The sequence below is a fragment of the Malaya genurostris genome, chromosome 2 (genome assembly GCF_030247185.1).
Source record: "Malaya genurostris strain Urasoe2022 chromosome 2, Malgen_1.1, whole genome shotgun sequence".
Taxonomy (NCBI): Eukaryota; Metazoa; Arthropoda; class Insecta; order Diptera; family Culicidae; genus Malaya; species Malaya genurostris.
The window spans coordinates 341,806,299-341,823,631 of NC_080571.1; the positions used below are offsets into that span (position 1 = coordinate 341,806,299).

Here is a 17,333-nt window from a genome sequence, read left to right on the forward strand (position 1 = left end):
GGGCATAAAAATGGGGCTCAACAGGACACATAATTTTCGACTTGAAATTTTCAACGGGGTCTTGATACATGCCTAAATATTGATATCTATATTTCAATTCTACTTCTTATCTTATTAAAACTAGATTTACTGCCACATTAAACAAAACATTCATTATATGTAGCGAAACAATCAAGTAGTCCCTAACAAAGACTCTAGAGTCAGTTTCAACATCAATTACTTGGTACTGCAGGATGTGAAGTTTTACTACAATTCCTATATTCCCAAAGAGCAGGATGTCTCACGCAAGATTGAATCCAACAGACATTTCATTCCAACACGATTTTATTTCTTTTGTGCTCATTAAGTTATCTTTAGATGTCCGTTTAACCCCTTTGGAAGTCCGGTTTATCCTGCGGTTGTTAAATATTGAATTTTGGGAAGAAGTGTCTGGTTTCGACCCATAGAGTGTCCGGTTCAGCCTCGCAGTTTCTGAAATTTTGGATTTTGGGTTGGTCACTTCATCCCGATTTTTTTTACGAAAACTAATGCATATTATTTCAAATTATAAGTTGGGAATTGTAGCTGAAGGTTGAAGCTACACAACGGTATAGATAGCTTGGGTAAAAACCAGTTGTAATGGATACTTTTTGCAATTTCCTAAAAGTGTCCGGCTATGCTCCGGTCTCCAATACTTCATTTCAGCTTATTGAACGAAACTCTCGCTGTTGGGTTGCTTTGCTCATTATATTTTTACAACAATCATAAATAAAATAAACCTAGATTCCCCAGTGTAATAGTACTGTAGTTGAGCAACCCGTGACACCAAAAGCGCCGTCTGGCGGAGAATGGGTGCGTAAATTGCATGCATAAAGTTGCATGCATAAAGTTGCCTGCGCATTTAACACAACCACAGTAGCTAATGGAAAAAAAGTACCCCCGTTTCTCACTAGAAGCGCTGTTAGTGTTTCCATACAATGAGAAATCTATGTTTATTTGATTTATGCAACAATGGAGCGGGCGAATGAAAGAAAAGATTCAGAACAACTCAAAATTAAACAGAGAGAATTAAAAAGTCGATAGATTTTAGTTTCAGTGTTGATTTACAATTGGCAACTCTGGCTTTCATCCTTCGGAGCCAGAAATGCCAGGTCTGCAGATTTGTTTGCAAATTTATAGATTTCTAAAATAACCACACATGTTTTTGCTGCAGAATTTTCAAAATTAAGCTGTCTCTTACATTCGTCTAAATTTATAGAGTTTTAAAATCGTCGCGGTTTTTCTTTTGCTCGTTAAATCAATTTCGTACTCAATTTTTCATAAGCGGCCCTTACACGAGCATTACTTTTGTCATTTTTAATGATGACTAAGTAATGACGTATTTCAAATTTGATAGAAATCTCGTCATTACTGCACCATTACACGTTCATTAAAATGGTATTATTTTTTAGTAATGACATTTTTAATGTCTCGTGTAAGGGCCGCTATAGAGATCTTGAGTCCGCTAACTTCTTTTCAACTTTTCAAATTTTTCAACTCTGCCTGAAGATATTTGAATTTTTTACCTGGCATCTCTGTTCAGAGCAATTGCAAAATTAGTAGGGAAAAAAGCGTGTTGAGTCGATGATCAAAAATAATACTTCTAATAAATGATCAAGGGTGCAGTGAAGTTTTTATCACACTGTCGAAAAGATTTTTCGGAACCGAAAGTTAAAATTGATGTGATTTAAGCAGAAAATAAGGAAAATGCTATCTGTTTCTCTTGTAACTGTTGCCAATCTCCGTATTACACAGCCAAGATTGGCTGCGATTCGAACGAGGGTGAATTTTTCAGGTGTTTGCTTACTCGCCGTGATTGTAAACATGATGTAATATTATTGATTTTGTCTGACACAGGCTTATCGGGAATCTCACTTGGCGATCGTCGCTGGTTTTCAAGAAAGGTGAGTGACATATCTCGTGAAGTAATTGATAGACGGCGCAAACTGTTGGAAGCAAGCGGTGGCAGTTGTTACAGCCCCCCTTATCCTAACTGCAGTTCAGAAGAAGATTCGACACGGCCCGGTTGTATCAATCCTTCCCGAACTCCTATGATTGGTGTGGGCATTCAGTATGCTAGTAAAACCGGTCCGAATTGTGAAGAGGTGTGCATGCCACCAGCAACAAGACCAAAACGAAGCGCTCCAAACCGGGAGGTTTTCCTAATTCAGATCGATTTAATTTCTGTATAAAAACATTTGATTTTCATAGCCATACAATCGACCTGTCACGCCGGTCTGTGAAACTCCCGAACCAGCACCGAAGGTTTTTTTGTTTTTATTTGTTTATAAATTTTGCCCTTGCTGTCTAATGCCAAAAAAAAATACTTTCTTGTAACATTTCAGCAGCACGACGCAGGAAAAACTCTTCCACCTGCCTGTCCACCGAAGAGATCAACATCATCTCAGCATAACTCACCTCCACAATGTCCACCACCGAACTCGACGCCTAAATCTAACGCTCCATTAATTATCGGAGCCATTGCTCTAACCGCGGGTGGTTTAGGTCTTGCTTACAAATTAGGTTTATTCGAAAATGAGCCAGTGTTGGAGCAAACATTGCCTGCTCCTACTCAAGCACAGAGAAAAACGAGGTTACCATTTCCTGCTTCATCGAAGGATCTTCCCAAGGAGGTACCTTATCTGTTAATCGGCGGGGGAACCGCTAGCTTTGCTGCATTCCGTGCAATAAAAGGCCATGACGCTAAAGCCAAGGTTTTAGTTATTACCAATGAAACGGAAATGCCTTACATGAGGCCTCCATTATCAAAGGAGCTTTGGTTTAATCCTGAAGAGAAAGCTCAAATGGAACCACTTAAGTTTCAACAGTGGAACGGTGTTGAGCGAAGCATTTATTATGAGCCGGAAGATTTTTATATCGATCCAACTAAACTGCTCGAATCACCAAATGGTGGTGTGGCCATTGCCAGAGGATACGAGGTGCAAAAAATCGATGTCGTAAACAGGAAAGCCATTTTAACCGATGGAACCGAAATAAGCTACGGAGAGTGTTTACTGGCAACAGGTGCAAAACCAAGAAATTTACCAGTTTTCGAAACTGCCCCGATGGCAGTTAAAGAATATATCACCCTTTTCAAGAACGTAACCGATTTTGAGGAACTTGGTACTAAGTTAAAATCTGATAGTAAAGTGGCAATCATTGGAGGTGGCTTTCTCGGAAGTGAACTAGCCTGCGCGCTAGCAAAATTCAGCGATATACGCAAGAAGCGCCTAGAAATTCATCAACTGTTTCACGAAGTGGGAAATATGGGTAAAATATTGCCCGAATATTTAAGTCAATGGACAACGGATCGTGTCCGAGAGGAAGGAGTCAAAGTTTGGCCGAAAACACAAATCAAGAGTGCTGAGGTTCACGAAAAGAAACTTCGACTGACGCTAACCGATGATAGTATTCTAGTTGTGGATCACGCGATCGTTGCTGTTGGTTCCGAACCAAACACGGATCTTGCAAAAACTTCGAATCTGGAAGTGGATCCCACGCATGGAGGTTTTCTGGTAGATGCAGAACTGAGAGCACGTTCGCATCTATACGTAGCAGGGGATGCTGCTTGCTTCTACGATCCCAAGTTGGGACGACGGCGTGTTGAACACCATGACCATGCTGTTGTATCGGGTCGGTTAGCAGGAGAAAATATGGTTGGAAAAAGTAAGTAAACATCTAGTTATTGCGAGAGAGTAAGATACATAATTTTAATTTGTAGATAAACCATACACACATCAAAGCATGTTCTGGTCGGACTTGGGTCCAAAGATTGGCTATGAGGCGATAGGATTGGTTGATTCTGTACTACCAACAGTGGCAGTTTTTGCAAAGTCAAAGCCGGAAATCATTTCGGATACAAGCGAAAAGCTGCAAGCAGCTAATGCAACAGTCATCCCAGCTTCAACAACAGCATCAGCAAATGGAACCGTAGCTTCCTCGGTTTTGAATCACACAGGAGTCGTGAGGGCAAAAGAAAAAGCACCAGCAGATTCGCAGGTCGAAAAAGATGATTTCACTAAGGGTGTCATCTTTTATTTAAAGGACGAAAAAGTCGTCGGTATTGTATTATGGAACATTTTTAACCGAATAGGAACCGCTCGCAAAATTATCGCCCAACACACGCATTATGACGACTTGAACGAGGTCGCAAAGCTGTTTAATTTACATGAACGACCGGAGGAAATTGAGGTGGAAGAATCGAAATAAAATTACAGTACTTCGCAATGTCGCACAAACCAATATTCAAAATTTAACAGTGAATTTATTTGTATAAATGCTCTATGACTCTAGATCCATTTCTGCATTTCTTTTGTAGATATTGTTTACAACATACTCAAAATTCGATAACTAATTAAAAAAGTTCTAGAATTTAAAATGTTTTTTTTTTTGTTTTATACTTTTTACAGATATTTGAATATTTTAGAAAGGTTCGTTAGAAAAATGTTTTATTTCAGTTTTGCTTCAGCGCCAACGTATTTAATTTCATCGAAAGCTTTCCGCGCTCGCTTCAATTCTTCATTCATTGTGAGTAGATCTTTGACACGAGAATATTTTCGAGCGTCCTTCCGTACCAGAAAAATAATATCCTCCACTTGAACGCGACCTGTTCGTCCGATTTCCATTGCTCTAAAATTGGTTTCTATTAGAAATCTGTATTAGCAGATGCTCAACCAAATGGTTACCTGTGTGTCATTTCTGTAATGAACTCAATTACGAGATCCTCTAGCAAGTCTACACTTTCTGTGTACGGATTCTGATCATCACCAAACCCATACATCATACATCGTAGTTCCTTGCTGAAAAGACGCTTCCGACCAGCTGTAGATTCGATCTGAACCTCCCCGAGATCGTCTTCGTCAAACTGTCAATAAAATAGGAAATGCACAAAAAAAAATTCTCAAAACAGCTGCATAAAAACATAAACTGCGGATCTTATAATTTTTAGAAACTTACTTCTGCTTGATCAAAATTTTCCTCCGTTGGAGCAGCCATCACTTATTTCGGTTGTAATAGAATTGATACAAAATCTTGGACGTATAGAAGTTATTTATTTTCCAAAACTCCGCTGTTAAATACAATTTGTTACAGTTTGATTTGATGTCAGAAGTGAAGTTACACGTGTCGATAAAGTAGACTGTCCAGGTTGCCAGCACATTTTGTTTTACACGGAGAGTAACGTATAGAACGTAACGTGTACACCTTTTCGACTACTTACAATCAATCATCCATGGTTTTGCGTTTCTGTAAAGGTTTCTGTAAAATAATTTATTTTTATTAATGTTGAGAAATAACTATACAATATATAATTAATTACTCAACTAGCGATAGTGGATTGTTTATAGGGAGTCAAGTGCTTATTTGTATTGCGTTTTCTTGATTTGCTTAGTTTTCTTTGCTATGGCATAAAATTGATATAAACATAGATTCAATTTTATCAGAACTCAACGATGAAAATCACGCATGCAAAAGTACCATTTTATCAACGTTTTGAACTATTCTATGTATAATATAAAGCATACTCTTGATCGTTTGACGACATTTAGTACAGTTAGTTTATGGTGTTCATTTAAACGTGAGGTGTCAAATATAAAATCAATCCTCTCAATTTTCTTGATTTCAGTAAGTAATAATCAAAGTCGAAACTGACCCGATTTTCTGTTCAATGACATTGAAACTAGAACGGTTTGACAGCAGTCAAGGTTAAAACTGGATTAAGTTCGGCATCAAGCGAAAATTACATTAGACTCACTAGTATAGGACCAGTGTTGCATCCAGTATCCGTCAACAAAGAATATTCACTGACGGATACAAGCGTTCCAAAAAGAATCGTTTCACTTGCATGCTCTCTCACTGAAAAGCTACATATACTGTCATTAATAATGTATGAGTTTCACTGAGAGATATATTCCGTCAGTTCAGTCTGATGCTTACTTGGTGACTATGATGGAAATCTCAGAGTGACCGTCGTGATCGTCAATTGCAAGGAAAATTCGTTGAAAACAACGTTTTCTCGATTTAACTTAGTCCATAGAAGGAAGATAGAAAATGCATTCGTAATCCTATGAATCAATCTCTATATGAAAATTTAAGCAAACCGATTCTCATACCAGCGATCATAATATCAAACTCTTAGATTTTTAACATTACCGAAGATTTACTAACAAAACAAAATCAACACCAGACTTGCATTTTTTTGTACGTTAGATAATGTCAGAGAATGATTATGAACATCAAAGTAGGCTTTATTACTACGATTAGTAACTGACTGTTGTACAGCTTTTGTAAAGTAAAAATCCCACCTCTCTTTACGAGATCGTGTTTCGATGACATTTTTAATCGTAGTAGGCAGTTAACTTGTTTTGGATATGTTGTAGTCCAAATTTTTCCAATCATAGAGTGTGGGAAGAGTATTTTTAAACAACTGTTTCGTTAGTTTAGCGAGTAAAACGTCCTCTGAAACTTCTTCAGAAATACCTGTCTGATAGTCTGTTGAAATCGAATCTAAATTGAACTGGAATGCACGTTACACTCATATTTGACTTACTGGAGTAGCTAATTCCACCAGTGCTACGGCAAGAAGTTGGGGATAAGAGTCTTTACGAGCAATCCAGTGATTCTAAACATTCCATTCTCAATTTATAGTTAAAAAAAACTGTACAGAACTATAAACTGATCATATAAAAACAAACAGAGAATAACCGATCTATTCTCTCATTCGAATCATTTTACTCTCTTCCAGTTCCGGAACAACATTTTAAATCGTCATCCAGAACGCAAATGCAAGAAATGAAGAATTCCTATTACCTGTTGAAAATTGAAAAGGTTATGCTAGTGTATGCCCAAACAATATTTTTGCAACTATTCAATATTCAGACATTTTTTGAAGAATTCCTTAGTAGTATTTATGGAAACATGAGTTATACGTGAAAGACATAATTCAGGCGGTTGTTTCAGTTTTTGTAAACATTTTCACGAGAACACTGACCAAGTAGAGTATGAAAAGGGAATGTAAGACCTAAATATTTCGTGATTTAGTCCCAGTCACAATACAAATATTGGTAGAATACACGAAGAGTAGAATAAACGAAACAATAATAATAATTATACGGAGATATGACGTTCGGTGCATTTGTTTAAGCTTGTAAGAAAAGTAATAAACTAATCATAATGGAACATCTCCTATCATGCAACAGTTTCTTTTTGAAACACTCGTTCCAAAATCAAACAGTTTTATTGAGATGAATCAAACACATTAAAATCCACTAATCAATGTCTATTATGGTATCTTCAATTTCTATTGTTTCAAGCGATTCCTCTACACAGTCGGATGATTCGTGTTCGCTCGAAAATTCGTCAAACAGCGATTTTTTATCTGAGGAATATCTCGTTTGAGCCATTTCTTCGTTCATGGTGTCGGTCAACTGTCCATTGTTTAGTTCGTCGTATTCGTGAAGGTCTGATCCAGTGGAGTAATCTGAATTGTCGGCACTAGGAGTACAGAAAGTAGCACTACTTACATTAGTCGGCACCCCGCCCGGAACAGCGTTTATCGTGTCTTGTGTCTGTTCTTCGACAAAGCAAGAGTTATTAAATTCTGCATCATTGTTGTTGAAAATAACGAAATTTGCTTTGCCATTGCTGCTAAATTCGCATGCTCCATCGAAACAAAATTCAGGTCGCTCGATTTGGTTGTAATCACTGTAGGTGCGACGAGTTTCCCCTTTCTGGAAACTTTGTAGATCGTCAACTTCCAACGTGACTGCGTAATCATTGCATGAAATGATCTTGGACGAATGGAAACTAACGCAACACCCATGCAAAACCGCTAAACCGTTAGTACAATTTTTAATGACACTATTCGAGAGATGAATGCTGCAATAGTGGTTAGAATAAATACCAACGGAAAAATCTTTTATAACACAGTTTTCAAACTGGAGAGTAGAATTGCCTGGAATAAAAAAAGATCTAAATAACAAAGTATGTACATCAGTTACTACAGTTCACAATTATACCGAATACAACAACTGCTTGTTTTGTGGTAGATTTTGCGTCTCCAATAAGGTAGCAGTTTTTAAAAGTAACATTTCCTCGCTTCACCAACACACCAGTTCGAACATTCATACAATCCAGTGTCACATTTTCGAAACAGTAATCCCCATCGATCGTAATTAGCACACTATCATCATCTTTTGAGCTTATAATAGCATTGTCTTCTATCGTTTCTAGCTTTTGGTTTTCGCAACTTTCCACATAACGAACGGAACTGATTGCTTTGATTGCTCCCCCATTATTGAAGTATTCCATGAATTTGATCAAATGTCTACCAGGCGGTAAATAAAGCTTATCAGAAGGTTTACACTTTTCTATAGCTCCTTGCAGAGAATCGCAAATTCGAACTGTTTGTTCACTATTGATAGTATGCTTCACTTTTTTCAAGTACTCAATTTGTTGGTCTACTGTTCCAATATGAGTTACAACGAAAACATTATCAGGAATTTCGCAACGAACAGTAGAACCTTGAAAATAACTAGATTTATCCGAAAATCGAATTTTTTCATACATTTCTCTCATTGCAGGATTTTCCAGTATTTCAATTTCGTTCTTAATATAGTTCAACCTCAGATGAATTTCCATCAAAGCACTTGCTTTATTATTTTGTTGCAGTAAATTCTCGTTCTCTTCTTCCTCTTCAATTTCCGCTTCAAGTTGTTCTCTCTTTTTTTGAATATAGTTAGCTTCAGCCAGCAAAGCCATAATATGTGATGATAATCGTCTCGACATAGTCTTATTTTTCAAATCGTAGTACAATTTTATTCGAGTCTCCAAATGTTTTTCTGCCCAATCGTTTCGTTCGTCATCGTTATCATTGTCCCACGGCATCCAAATGTGATGATAGAAAAATCTTAGCTGATCTATACAATTTGCAGTTCTATCAACATTCAGAGCATTGTTTTCCTGTTCTTTTAGTGGCCAGAGCTCCTCCAGGGAGACGATCTGCTTATCCGGTAAATGTACGTCATCATCTTGTACTGCTTCGATGAGAAATATAGCTTTTAAATCATCGAATAGCACCTTCAGCGAAACATGAACCGTTAGAGAAGTTTCAAATCTTTTCATCTAGTACTTACCTGTTCAACGGTTCCCATTACGACGGTTGGGTATTTAACCGACAGTTCTTCACAAAGTGCTCTGGGAATTCTCCAAAGTGACTGCCACCCAGTTGGTTCTATAGCTATTTCAATGTAGTTAGCCCATTCATTCCGAACCGCTGAAGCCGTTATCGGAATACCACGAGCACCAAGGATTCCATGTGCCTCTTCCAGTCGAGTGAGTAGAGACTTTTCAAACTCATAAACATCCATAGTCCGCACAATGTTAAGTTTTGAGCTGATTTTAGATAATTTAAATATAAAAACTTTTATGAGAATGATACCTTAGAACGTTATCAACACTCCCACTATTACGCGCTTGTACGACGTTATGAAAATTATTTTCTCTTTTTTCGAAACTCTATATTTTGACATTTCGAATTTCCATATACACGCTCATTCACTTTTGTTCACTTTTTTCGTGATAACGACCACCCGCATAGCGTTTTGGCTACCTGGGCAGCCATGGCCAGACGGCTACCAAAATTGATTAGCGGCCCTTACACGATCATTAAAAGTGTCATTACTAAAAAGTAATGACACTTTTAATGATCGTGTAAGGTTGCGAGTTCAGTAATGACACGAGTAATGATGGAATTCTGGATTTTCCATCATTACCAACATTATTTCTTTTTATTATTTTTTGTGGAAGTGCTGAGAATATTGCTAATATTCTTTAATTGCTGAGGGAAAGTTATTCTGGTTACTAGCCCCGTGCTGGAGTAGTTACAAATTAATAATGAACGTGTAATGCTAAAAAGTAATGATGTACAGTAATGCAGTAATGATGAGCGTTTTTGCAGCACTTTTAATGATCGTGTAAGGGCCGCTAATCAGTGACGTTTTTTTTTATTTAAAAGATATTTTTATTCAGACCTATTTGCGTACAAGCTTTACGTGGCCGAATCAGCAGAATTTTTAAATAAAGAATTTTTTGAAGTGGATCTCGTTGTCACTCTTTTTCTAGGAGGAGAAGAGCTTCCATTTCCCTCCTGCGAGGGTTTAGGGGCACTTTGTTCGTGTGGTTTTGTTGTTGATTTCCGTCTTATTTTTGCTTTCCTTGTTGTTCGCAGTCTTGAGCTCATTGCTAGTTGCTGTAGAAGCGCCTTGTTGTACATTGGTTGCAGTTGTTGGTTGGTTTTATGGTAAAACAGGAGTACTACGCTCACTAGTTTTCGTTGTTGAACGGTTGACCTTGTCTTTGGTTGAAGATGTTCTTTTCGCAGTTTCAGTGCAAGGTTTACCGTAGTATGCAGGTTGTTCACAAAACTGACATGTAACCAGCTGATTTTCATAGGTAATCAGCGTTTTACACGGATGTGTCCCACCTTGACCACAAATGATGTAAGATGGAATTGCCTTACGTAGTTGCATACGTACCACTCGCACGCCATTCCGGATGCCGGGGAAAAAATTCCGCCATACTTCGCTTTCGATGGAAAGAACTTCACCGTACTGCGACATGATTTCCCGAACGGACTGATGTCTAAAATACTACTGATTTATTTACAAATTTTTGATTAGTTTACATTTTTCTTATGTCTATGTTAGTTCTTTAATCTATACATTTTCCTCTCATTTGAGAGTTTTCCAAATAACGAAATAGATGTGAGCGTGAGATTTACTCAAAATATACCAAGGCAAAAGGAGAATCCAAAATTAAGTGAAGAGTGGAAATAGAGAGTGATTCTCTTCTCACCACTCGATTAAGAATGTAGGCTGGTGAATATAGCTTATGCATAGGCGAATATTTTTTTTTTTTGTTTCAATTATAGAGGTTTTAACACCTTAAGGTCATTCGCCTCCTCGGACCAGAAAATCTTTCCGGCCCTATGTGCGGGGTTGGGAATCGAACCCAGGTAGGCTGCGTGATAGGCATCGACTATCCCATCACGCTATACCCGTCCCCCGTAGGCGAATAGAAACATAACGAATCTATGACATAAAGGAATAAACATTAAATTCTGTTTATCTTGTTTGAGGATAAGATTTGGTCCTTTTTTTATTGCCCCAATTTCAACACGAAGGCGGTTTAGTCGATAAATATACAACCGACGTTTCCGTCTAAGTCTAGACCACATGTTTATTTCCTTGGTTTACAAATCATTTCGAGATTAAAAAATTTATTGGTTTAGGTTATTGTAAACAAGCTCAAATTCAACATCGCAATCTACAACTGGTGTAGTGCAATTGGTTAAAACGAACGGTTTAGGTGCAGCTTTCGCTACACCGGTGTAGTGCAATTTAAAAACGAAAACGACATAAGTTAGCCGAGCGTTTTCATCTTCTCACCTTCGCTGAAAATGTCAAAGATTTCAATGTGGAAAAATCTTGGTGGATACAGTTGTATCGTTTGAGTTGTAGTCAGCGTTTAGTCAGCCATCTGGCAGCCATGCGTATGCGGGTTTAACTGGGCACATGTGGGAAGTATTGTATTATTCACGATCATTAAAAGTGTCATTACTAAGTAATGACACTTCTGCTCAAACGCTCGTCATTACTGCATTACTGTACATCATTACTTTTTAGCATTACACGTTCATTATTAATGATGAGTATTTGTAACTACTCCAGCAATAGCAATATTTTTATTTTCGTTTAGCTGAAAATAAATTTGATTTGCCATTGAAACGTTAAGGTTAATGAAATATTAACAATTTAAATCTACACTTTGTCATTTTTTCGCGTATAGTTCTAAAGATATTCATCACTTCCACAAAAAAAATAAGAAGAAGAAATAATGTTGGTAATGATGGAAAATCCACAATTCCATCATTACTGAACTCGTAGACCTTACACGATCATTAAAAGTGCCATTCCTTTTTAGTAATGACTTTTTTAATGATCGTGTAAGGGCCGCTATTGAGCCCTTTTTTGGTTGCCACGCTCATTCAATGTTACTCTCAAGTGAGTCATTTGTACTCACTTTTGCTTATTTGGTTCAAATGTCAAAAAGTGAGTAATATTGATTTATAAGAATGAGTAACTTCGACTCAGTTTCTAAATTGACAACAAGTTTTACTCACAGAGCTTTGAAAACGTTGTGTGAAAATTTACGTGCACTGAACTTTTCCCTTTGTCGGAAGGCGGAACTTTTCCCTCTGTCGGAGGTGGAACGGAGGAAGGCAGACGGATCCTTTCCAATGAGCGATGAACAGGTAACGGCTTCCTTCATTCGTTGGAAGTAAGTCAGCAAAGCATTCCTTATTCGAATCCCTTATTCAATTCGCTTGATATTGAGTAATATTTACTCACTCGAGCTAATTTTACCATTTGTAGCACTGAGTAAATGTTACTCAGAATTTGACAAATACCATATTTACTCAAAAGTGAGTAAACAAGCTTTGCTCACTATAGAGTAGTTCCACTTTTAACGAAAGTGAGTGAAATTGTACTCACTTTAGAGTAACATTGAACGAGCGTGTGCGTGGGTGGCATTAAAGACTTTCTGTATGTTTTCATGTCAAGCTCACATGTTAGTTGAATTTGTTTGTATTAAATTTTACGGCTGTAGACTCTCGGTATGTAATTCTTTATAATTATGAATATTCATTTTTAGTATATAATTCCTTATTTGTTATATTTTACCATAGAGACATAAGATATTTGTTTCTTTTAATTCATCCAGATTCAACTTCTTTCTACGTCATTTTTGAGCAATTCTCTCGGATAGATAAGTAGAAATGTCATTACTACGAATAGTAGGAAAACAATTTTTTACCGCATATCGGGAAGTACTAACGAAAAACATTCGATTGCTCTATTTGTCACCATTTCAATTAACTGCGGAAGAAAACCCTGAAGTTAGTGCTGAAGAGAAACAATCCACAGTACAGGAAAACGAAGGAAATCGCGTAGATCACAAAGATCGGAATCGTATTATCCCGGTTGAGACAAGCATCCGATATTTGAAAAGTGAAGCCTATCAGCAGACATACCAAGGAGAACCTGTCTGGAAGCAGTACCGTCGAAATCACAAAGGTCTTTATCCTCCTCGAAAGACTCGTAAAACTTGTATTCGACAAGGAAGAATTTCTACCGGTAATCCCTGTCCCATCTGCCGGGATGAATATTTAGTATTGGATCATAGAAACGTGAACTTAATCAAGCAATTTATTTCGCCTCAGAGTGGCAAAGTTCTTAGTTTTCAAATCACTGGCCTTTGCCAGAAGAAACATTTACAGCTTCTAGTAGCCGTCGAACGGGCTATGAATTGTGGCCTAATAACCTACGACGTCCCCTTCCGTAAATACGATTATTCTGAGTACTACCCAGCCGAGAATCAGTAGTTGATTGTAGGAAAAAGTAGTTGCTTTAGATCTTAGTTTGAGTGATAAAAAATTTTTAATGGCCGAAGTAAATTGCACATTTTTGGTAGTAGGAGGCGGCATAGCAGGTGTTTCCTGTGCCGAAACGTTAGTTTTTTTTGCGGATCCAAAAGATAGCATCATTCTAATAACTGAATCATCTCTAGTCAAGGCGGCTACCAACATAATTTCGCTCGGCAAAGTACTCACGCGTTTCGATATCGAAGAAAAACAAGCGACTTCGTTAAACAAGAGTATCCGTGTGCTGGAAGATCAATTACTGCGAGTTGAAAGCAATGGTCATTTTATTCTGACCGTTAGTGGAATGAAAATATTGTATAAATACCTGTGTCTTTGTGTGGGTGCTCGACCTAAACTGATCAAACAAGCCGACGGTAATCCGAACGTAATTGGAATCCGAGACACTGAGTCGGTTGTTCAATTCAAAAATCGTGTCCAAGATGCTACTCGTCTTGCGGTAGTAGGCAACGGTGGGATCGCATCAGAAATAGTATACGAAATAACGGACATTGAGGTCCATTGGATAATAAAAGATGAATACATCAGTTCAACATTCGTTGATTCCGGAGCAGCAAAATTTTTTCAAGATCGTTTGAGTTGTAAAGGCAGTCAAAAAACTGTTGTTAAACGTATGAGATACATGGAAGAGAGAGCGGAATCCAGTAAAGTGAAACAAGGAGCTGCCTTAGGTCCTGACTGGCACAAAACGGTAGATATTTCTGGAAAATTGCAAAATGTACCGACTTCCGTTCAAATTCATTACAAAGCTGAGGTCGAGGAAATTCATGCACAGTCTGAAGGATACCCTTTAAAACTTTGTCTTACTAATGGAGACACAGTGGAGTGTGATTTAATCGTGTCTGCTACTGGAGTTACTCCTGCAATCAATTTTACTTCAGACCGAGACTTCCAGCTTGGGCCCGATGGAGGATTGTACGTGGATTGGGCTATGGCCACCTCGTTGGATGACATTTATGCCGCTGGAGACGTGTGCTATGCAGGCTGGGAACATGCCCCGCACTGGTTTCAAATGCGCTTGTGGACTCAAGCCCGCCAGATGGGATCGATGGCTGCACGAGCAATGGCAGCGAAGCGAACTGGAGAGACAATTTATCAGGACTTTTGTTTTGAAATGTTTAACCACGTTACCGAGCTGTTTGGGTACCAAGTGGTGCTACTGGGACGTTATAATGGGCAAGGGCTGAACGATAAGTACGAAGTTTTGCTTCGGATGACACCCGGTTTGGAGTACATAAAACTGGTGATGGTGGATGGACGACTTCAAGGAGCAATGTTGATTGGCGAAACGGGTCTGGAGGAAACGTGTGAAAACTTGATTCTCAATCAGCTGGACTTGACACCTTACGGGGAAGATTTGTTGGATCCGAACATCGATATTGAAGATTATTTTGATTAGTTGGAATTTTGTTATCTATGGAATAAAAGGCAGTAATGTGTATGTTTCGAGAGATTTCATTTCTGTTGACATTCCTATAAACAAAATATAATCATATTACTAATACTGGGCTTTATAAACATTTTCTATCATTTTAGTCTGGATAGGGTGGTTCTTATATATATAAAGGGGTTTGATTATTTTGTACAATGCTTGGGAAATCACATATTTCCTAGGTGTGAATAAATTTAAAAAATTCTCAAGTCTAACATTTTAATATCCTGCTTTCTTATCATTTGAACAAACAATTTATAAAGTTAGAACTCTTTTAGAGAAGATCAATGAAATCTGCGTATTGTTTCAGAGAATTGCCATTCTTTCGCGAGGTAAACATTTACTACCTGATGAACGCTTTCCAAACTTTAAATTTCCGAAGAAATTTGTCGGCATTGCACTATTAACACAATTTATAATTCGTCATGACTCTCAATATGAGGTTCATAATCGCATTCACAGTTTGATGAGAGTTCGGGTTGCTCTGCCAATTCCATGCTCGGCAATATTTGAATGGGGCTCACAATTTTCTTCGCGTAGTCCTGAGAAAAAAAAAACGAATATGGTTTTCCGAAGTTAACTCAAATAGATCTACCTACTTTTAACAGGAGTGCAGAATAGCACAGGATTGATTTTGGCAACAAATGTTGTTCGACAAATGATTTGGCATTATCTCTTATCAACAGCATAGCGGAATCGTTCTCCTTAGCTCGTTCAATAGTTTCGACCAGATTGGACAGGTCTTTGCTGAACGGAACATATTCTCGCCATTTTTTCAGTTTACTGTAAAAATGTTCGTAATATTTCGAGTCTTGTTTGAAAACAACCGACGTTCCGCCTAGAAGATATGGAAACCTGTATGCCGCAACTGTCCCATCCACATTGATTTGGTACCGGTAGTTGAAGAATTCGAAAAACGAAATATGAGCTACCTTTGGACCGTACACTTCTTCCTCATCTCGAAAGAAGAAGAAATTTGTCAAAGACGCGTTTATCACATTTGAATGGGTTTGCGATATACCAACAAGAGTCAGCCTTTCGCGGCAGGCATCCCGTCCACGCCAGAACCCTTTGGGTATTTTTTTCTCCCACGATACTCCTTTTCGTTGTACGGAAAGCATATCTATGGATACTCTACTCATAGCTTCCAGGGTAGATTCAACGATATCATATGTTGGCATCACAATGTCGAATGTATCATCGCTACCGCACCAGGAAAAAATCGGATATGGCCCCGTAGTGCGACGGTGACCTCCTTTGGTAACGAGTGGCCAATCGCCTAAATTTACAAACATTTCCATGTCTGGCAGGTGAGTTTTTCTTGATAAAGAAAGCAACATCGCATCCATGTATGTTTTAAATCCTGTATAACGACCGTAGCATGTTCGATAAATCAGATTATCTCGAACAACGTAGTTGCATAGGGACACACTTCCCGGTTTGTCATAATGTTCAATGATTCTAGGTCTCAAATTTGAAAAATTTACAGCTGGAAACGGTATTAGATCATTGTCGATTTGTGGTTCACTGACGGGGCAACCGACTTGCTGAATCCACTCATCAAGCGAAGATTGCGGGCAATTGCAATTTTCGATATACAATTTGTTCTCGAATCTGTACGGAGAATTTCCAAGATGTTGATCTCTGTAGAGCACGGAAATTTCTACATTCCAACAGGTTTCCAATAGTTTGTAGCGGATCAATGTTGTTCCGTCGTATCTATCTATCTGTTCCGTTCGCACGCGGCAACTACCAATCCTAGATTGGCCTTTAAATAGAATGTCATACTTAACCGGTTCAATGATTCTAAAAAAAGAAACATTTGTATGTCCTAATTTCATCAACCTTTACAAAATAAAAACGACTTACATTTTGTCATCGGTTCCCCTCAACTCAATAAAAAAGTACCTTGCATTTATCACAAATTTGTCCGCTAACTCAATACCAGGTCCCCAGACACGGCTCCTAACATCGGTTTCGGAATTAATCTGAGCAATCAAGAGAAATATGCATAGCAATGCAATAGATTTCCTCATAACGGAACCAGTGGTCGTTATCCAAGTCTGAACTGAAGCCTTGAATTTCAATTGAAGCTTTGGATGTCCACATTCGGCTTTTAAACTATTGACTTTCGATTTCATGTGCTTTGGACCGTGTAATTATTCTTAGTTTATATTTATCAAAAAACAAGCCGCAATAAAAATAATTTTATAGATCTGATCTTACATTTGAGTGTGTGCGAGCTCATCTCACTTAATCTGAATGAATCTCACTGAACTCATCTCACCCGCTGAAATGAAATATTTCCTATCGTACTACTATTCACGATGTAAAATACCTGGTGATCACGTTTTTCTATGTGTTGGTGCGGTTGTCATTTTATTT

General features: G+C 38.0%; 6 protein-coding genes across 9 annotated transcripts; 3 read left to right on the forward strand and 3 right to left on the reverse strand.

Moving 5' to 3' along the window:
* Positions 1-1,457: 1,457 nt before the first annotated feature.
* Positions 1,458-4,316, forward strand: LOC131431860 (apoptosis-inducing factor 1, mitochondrial). 2 transcript variants are annotated; one of them, XM_058597772.1, is made up of 4 exons: positions 1,458-1,813; positions 1,876-1,922; positions 2,364-3,684; positions 3,740-4,316. In XM_058597772.1, exons 1-4 carry the CDS (start codon positions 1,726-1,728, stop codon positions 4,225-4,227), a joined length of 1,944 nt encoding a protein of 647 aa, XP_058453755.1. In that variant the 5' UTR covers positions 1,458-1,725; the 3' UTR covers positions 4,228-4,316. The 2 variants fall into 2 exon arrangements, with proteins under 2 accessions (XP_058453755.1, XP_058453756.1); XM_058597773.1 differs by having other exon boundaries at positions 2,367-3,684.
* Positions 4,263-5,114, reverse strand: LOC131431861 (transcription initiation factor TFIID subunit 13). Its single transcript, XM_058597774.1, has 3 exons — positions 4,975-5,114; positions 4,704-4,882; positions 4,263-4,647 (listed from the first exon to the last, which is right to left on the reverse strand). Exons 1-3 carry the CDS (start codon positions 5,011-5,013, stop codon positions 4,467-4,469), a joined length of 399 nt encoding a protein of 132 aa, XP_058453757.1. The 5' UTR covers positions 5,014-5,114; the 3' UTR covers positions 4,263-4,466.
* Positions 5,115-5,133: 19 nt separating this feature from the next.
* LOC131431859 (protein nessun dorma) lies at positions 5,134-9,507 on the reverse strand. 2 transcript variants are annotated; one of them, XM_058597770.1, is made up of 4 exons: positions 9,150-9,507; positions 8,034-9,093; positions 7,539-7,969; positions 5,134-5,274 (listed from the first exon to the last, which is right to left on the reverse strand). In XM_058597770.1, the coding sequence occupies exons 1-4, from the start codon at positions 9,381-9,383 to the stop codon at positions 5,239-5,241; spliced, it is 1,761 nt and encodes a 586-aa protein (XP_058453753.1). In that variant the 5' UTR covers positions 9,384-9,507; the 3' UTR covers positions 5,134-5,238. The 2 variants fall into 2 exon arrangements, with proteins under 2 accessions (XP_058453753.1, XP_058453752.1); XM_058597769.1 differs by lacking the exon at positions 5,134-5,274 and having other exon boundaries at positions 7,202-7,969.
* Positions 9,508-12,575: 3,068 nt separating this feature from the next.
* Positions 12,576-13,459, forward strand: LOC131431863 (small ribosomal subunit protein mS40). Of its 2 annotated transcripts, none has more exons than XM_058597776.1 (2): positions 12,576-12,691; positions 12,799-13,459. In XM_058597776.1, exon 2 carries the CDS (start codon positions 12,854-12,856, stop codon positions 13,457-13,459), a length of 606 nt encoding a protein of 201 aa, XP_058453759.1. In that variant the 5' UTR covers positions 12,576-12,691; positions 12,799-12,853. The 2 variants fall into 2 exon arrangements, with proteins under 2 accessions (XP_058453759.1, XP_058453760.1); XM_058597777.1 differs by having other exon boundaries at positions 12,617-12,691; positions 12,764-13,459.
* Positions 13,460-13,517: 58 nt separating this feature from the next.
* On the forward strand, positions 13,518-14,957 carry LOC131431862 (pyridine nucleotide-disulfide oxidoreductase domain-containing protein 1). The gene has a single exon (XM_058597775.1). It carries the CDS (start codon positions 13,518-13,520, stop codon positions 14,913-14,915), a length of 1,398 nt encoding a protein of 465 aa, XP_058453758.1. The 3' UTR covers positions 14,916-14,957.
* Positions 14,958-14,964: 7 nt separating this feature from the next.
* On the reverse strand, positions 14,965-17,194 carry LOC131431864 (protein O-glucosyltransferase 2-like). Its single transcript, XM_058597778.1, has 3 exons — positions 16,818-17,194; positions 15,548-16,754; positions 14,965-15,490 (listed from the first exon to the last, which is right to left on the reverse strand). The coding sequence occupies exons 1-3, from the start codon at positions 17,087-17,089 to the stop codon at positions 15,362-15,364; spliced, it is 1,608 nt and encodes a 535-aa protein (XP_058453761.1). The 5' UTR covers positions 17,090-17,194; the 3' UTR covers positions 14,965-15,361.
* Between the last annotated feature and the right edge of the window lie 139 nt (positions 17,195-17,333).

Excerpts from the sequence above, each read along its gene's own strand:
- LOC131431860 (XM_058597772.1), top strand. The coding sequence starts at position 1,726 with ATGCTATCTGTTTCTCTTGTAACTGTTGCCAATCTCCGTATTACACAG. Across the intron at positions 1,923-2,363 it reads GTCGCTGGTTTTCAAGAAAG|CAGCACGACGCAGGAAAAAC; the intron begins GTGAGTGACATA and ends GTAACATTTCAG. Across the intron at positions 3,685-3,739 it reads AGAAAATATGGTTGGAAAAA|ATAAACCATACACACATCAA; the intron begins GTAAGTAAACAT and ends TTTAATTTGTAG.
- LOC131431861 (XM_058597774.1), bottom strand. The coding sequence starts at position 5,013 with ATGGCTGCTCCAACGGAGGAAAATTTTGATCAAGCAGAA. Across the intron at positions 4,883-4,974 it reads AAAATTTTGATCAAGCAGAA|TTTGACGAAGACGATCTCGG; the intron begins GTAAGTTTCTAA and ends TTTTATTGACAG. Across the intron at positions 4,648-4,703 it reads ATTACAGAAATGACACACAG|AGCAATGGAAATCGGACGAA; the intron begins GTAACCATTTGG and ends AACCAATTTTAG.
- LOC131431859 (XM_058597769.1), bottom strand. The coding sequence starts at position 9,383 with ATGGATGTTTATGAGTTTGAAAAGTCTCTACTCACTCGACTGGAAGAG. Across the intron at positions 9,094-9,149 it reads TAATGGGAACCGTTGAACAG|GTGCTATTCGATGATTTAAA; the intron begins GTAAGTACTAGA and ends GTTTCGCTGAAG. Across the intron at positions 7,970-8,033 it reads ACAAGCAGTTGTTGTATTCG|GCAATTCTACTCTCCAGTTT; the intron begins GTATAATTGTGA and ends TTTTTATTCCAG.
- LOC131431863 (XM_058597776.1), top strand. The coding sequence starts at position 12,854 with ATGTCATTACTACGAATAGTAGGAAAACAATTTTTTACCGCATATCGG.
- LOC131431862 (XM_058597775.1), top strand. The coding sequence starts at position 13,518 with ATGGCCGAAGTAAATTGCACATTTTTGGTAGTAGGAGGCGGCATAGCA.
- LOC131431864 (XM_058597778.1), bottom strand. The coding sequence starts at position 17,089 with ATGAAATCGAAAGTCAATAGTTTAAAAGCCGAATGTGGACATCCAAAG. Across the intron at positions 16,755-16,817 it reads AGGGGAACCGATGACAAAAT|AATCATTGAACCGGTTAAGT; the intron begins GTAAGTCGTTTT and ends TTCTTTTTTTAG. Across the intron at positions 15,491-15,547 it reads ATTCTGCACTCCTGTTAAAA|GACTACGCGAAGAAAATTGT; the intron begins GTAGGTAGATCT and ends TTTTTTTCTCAG.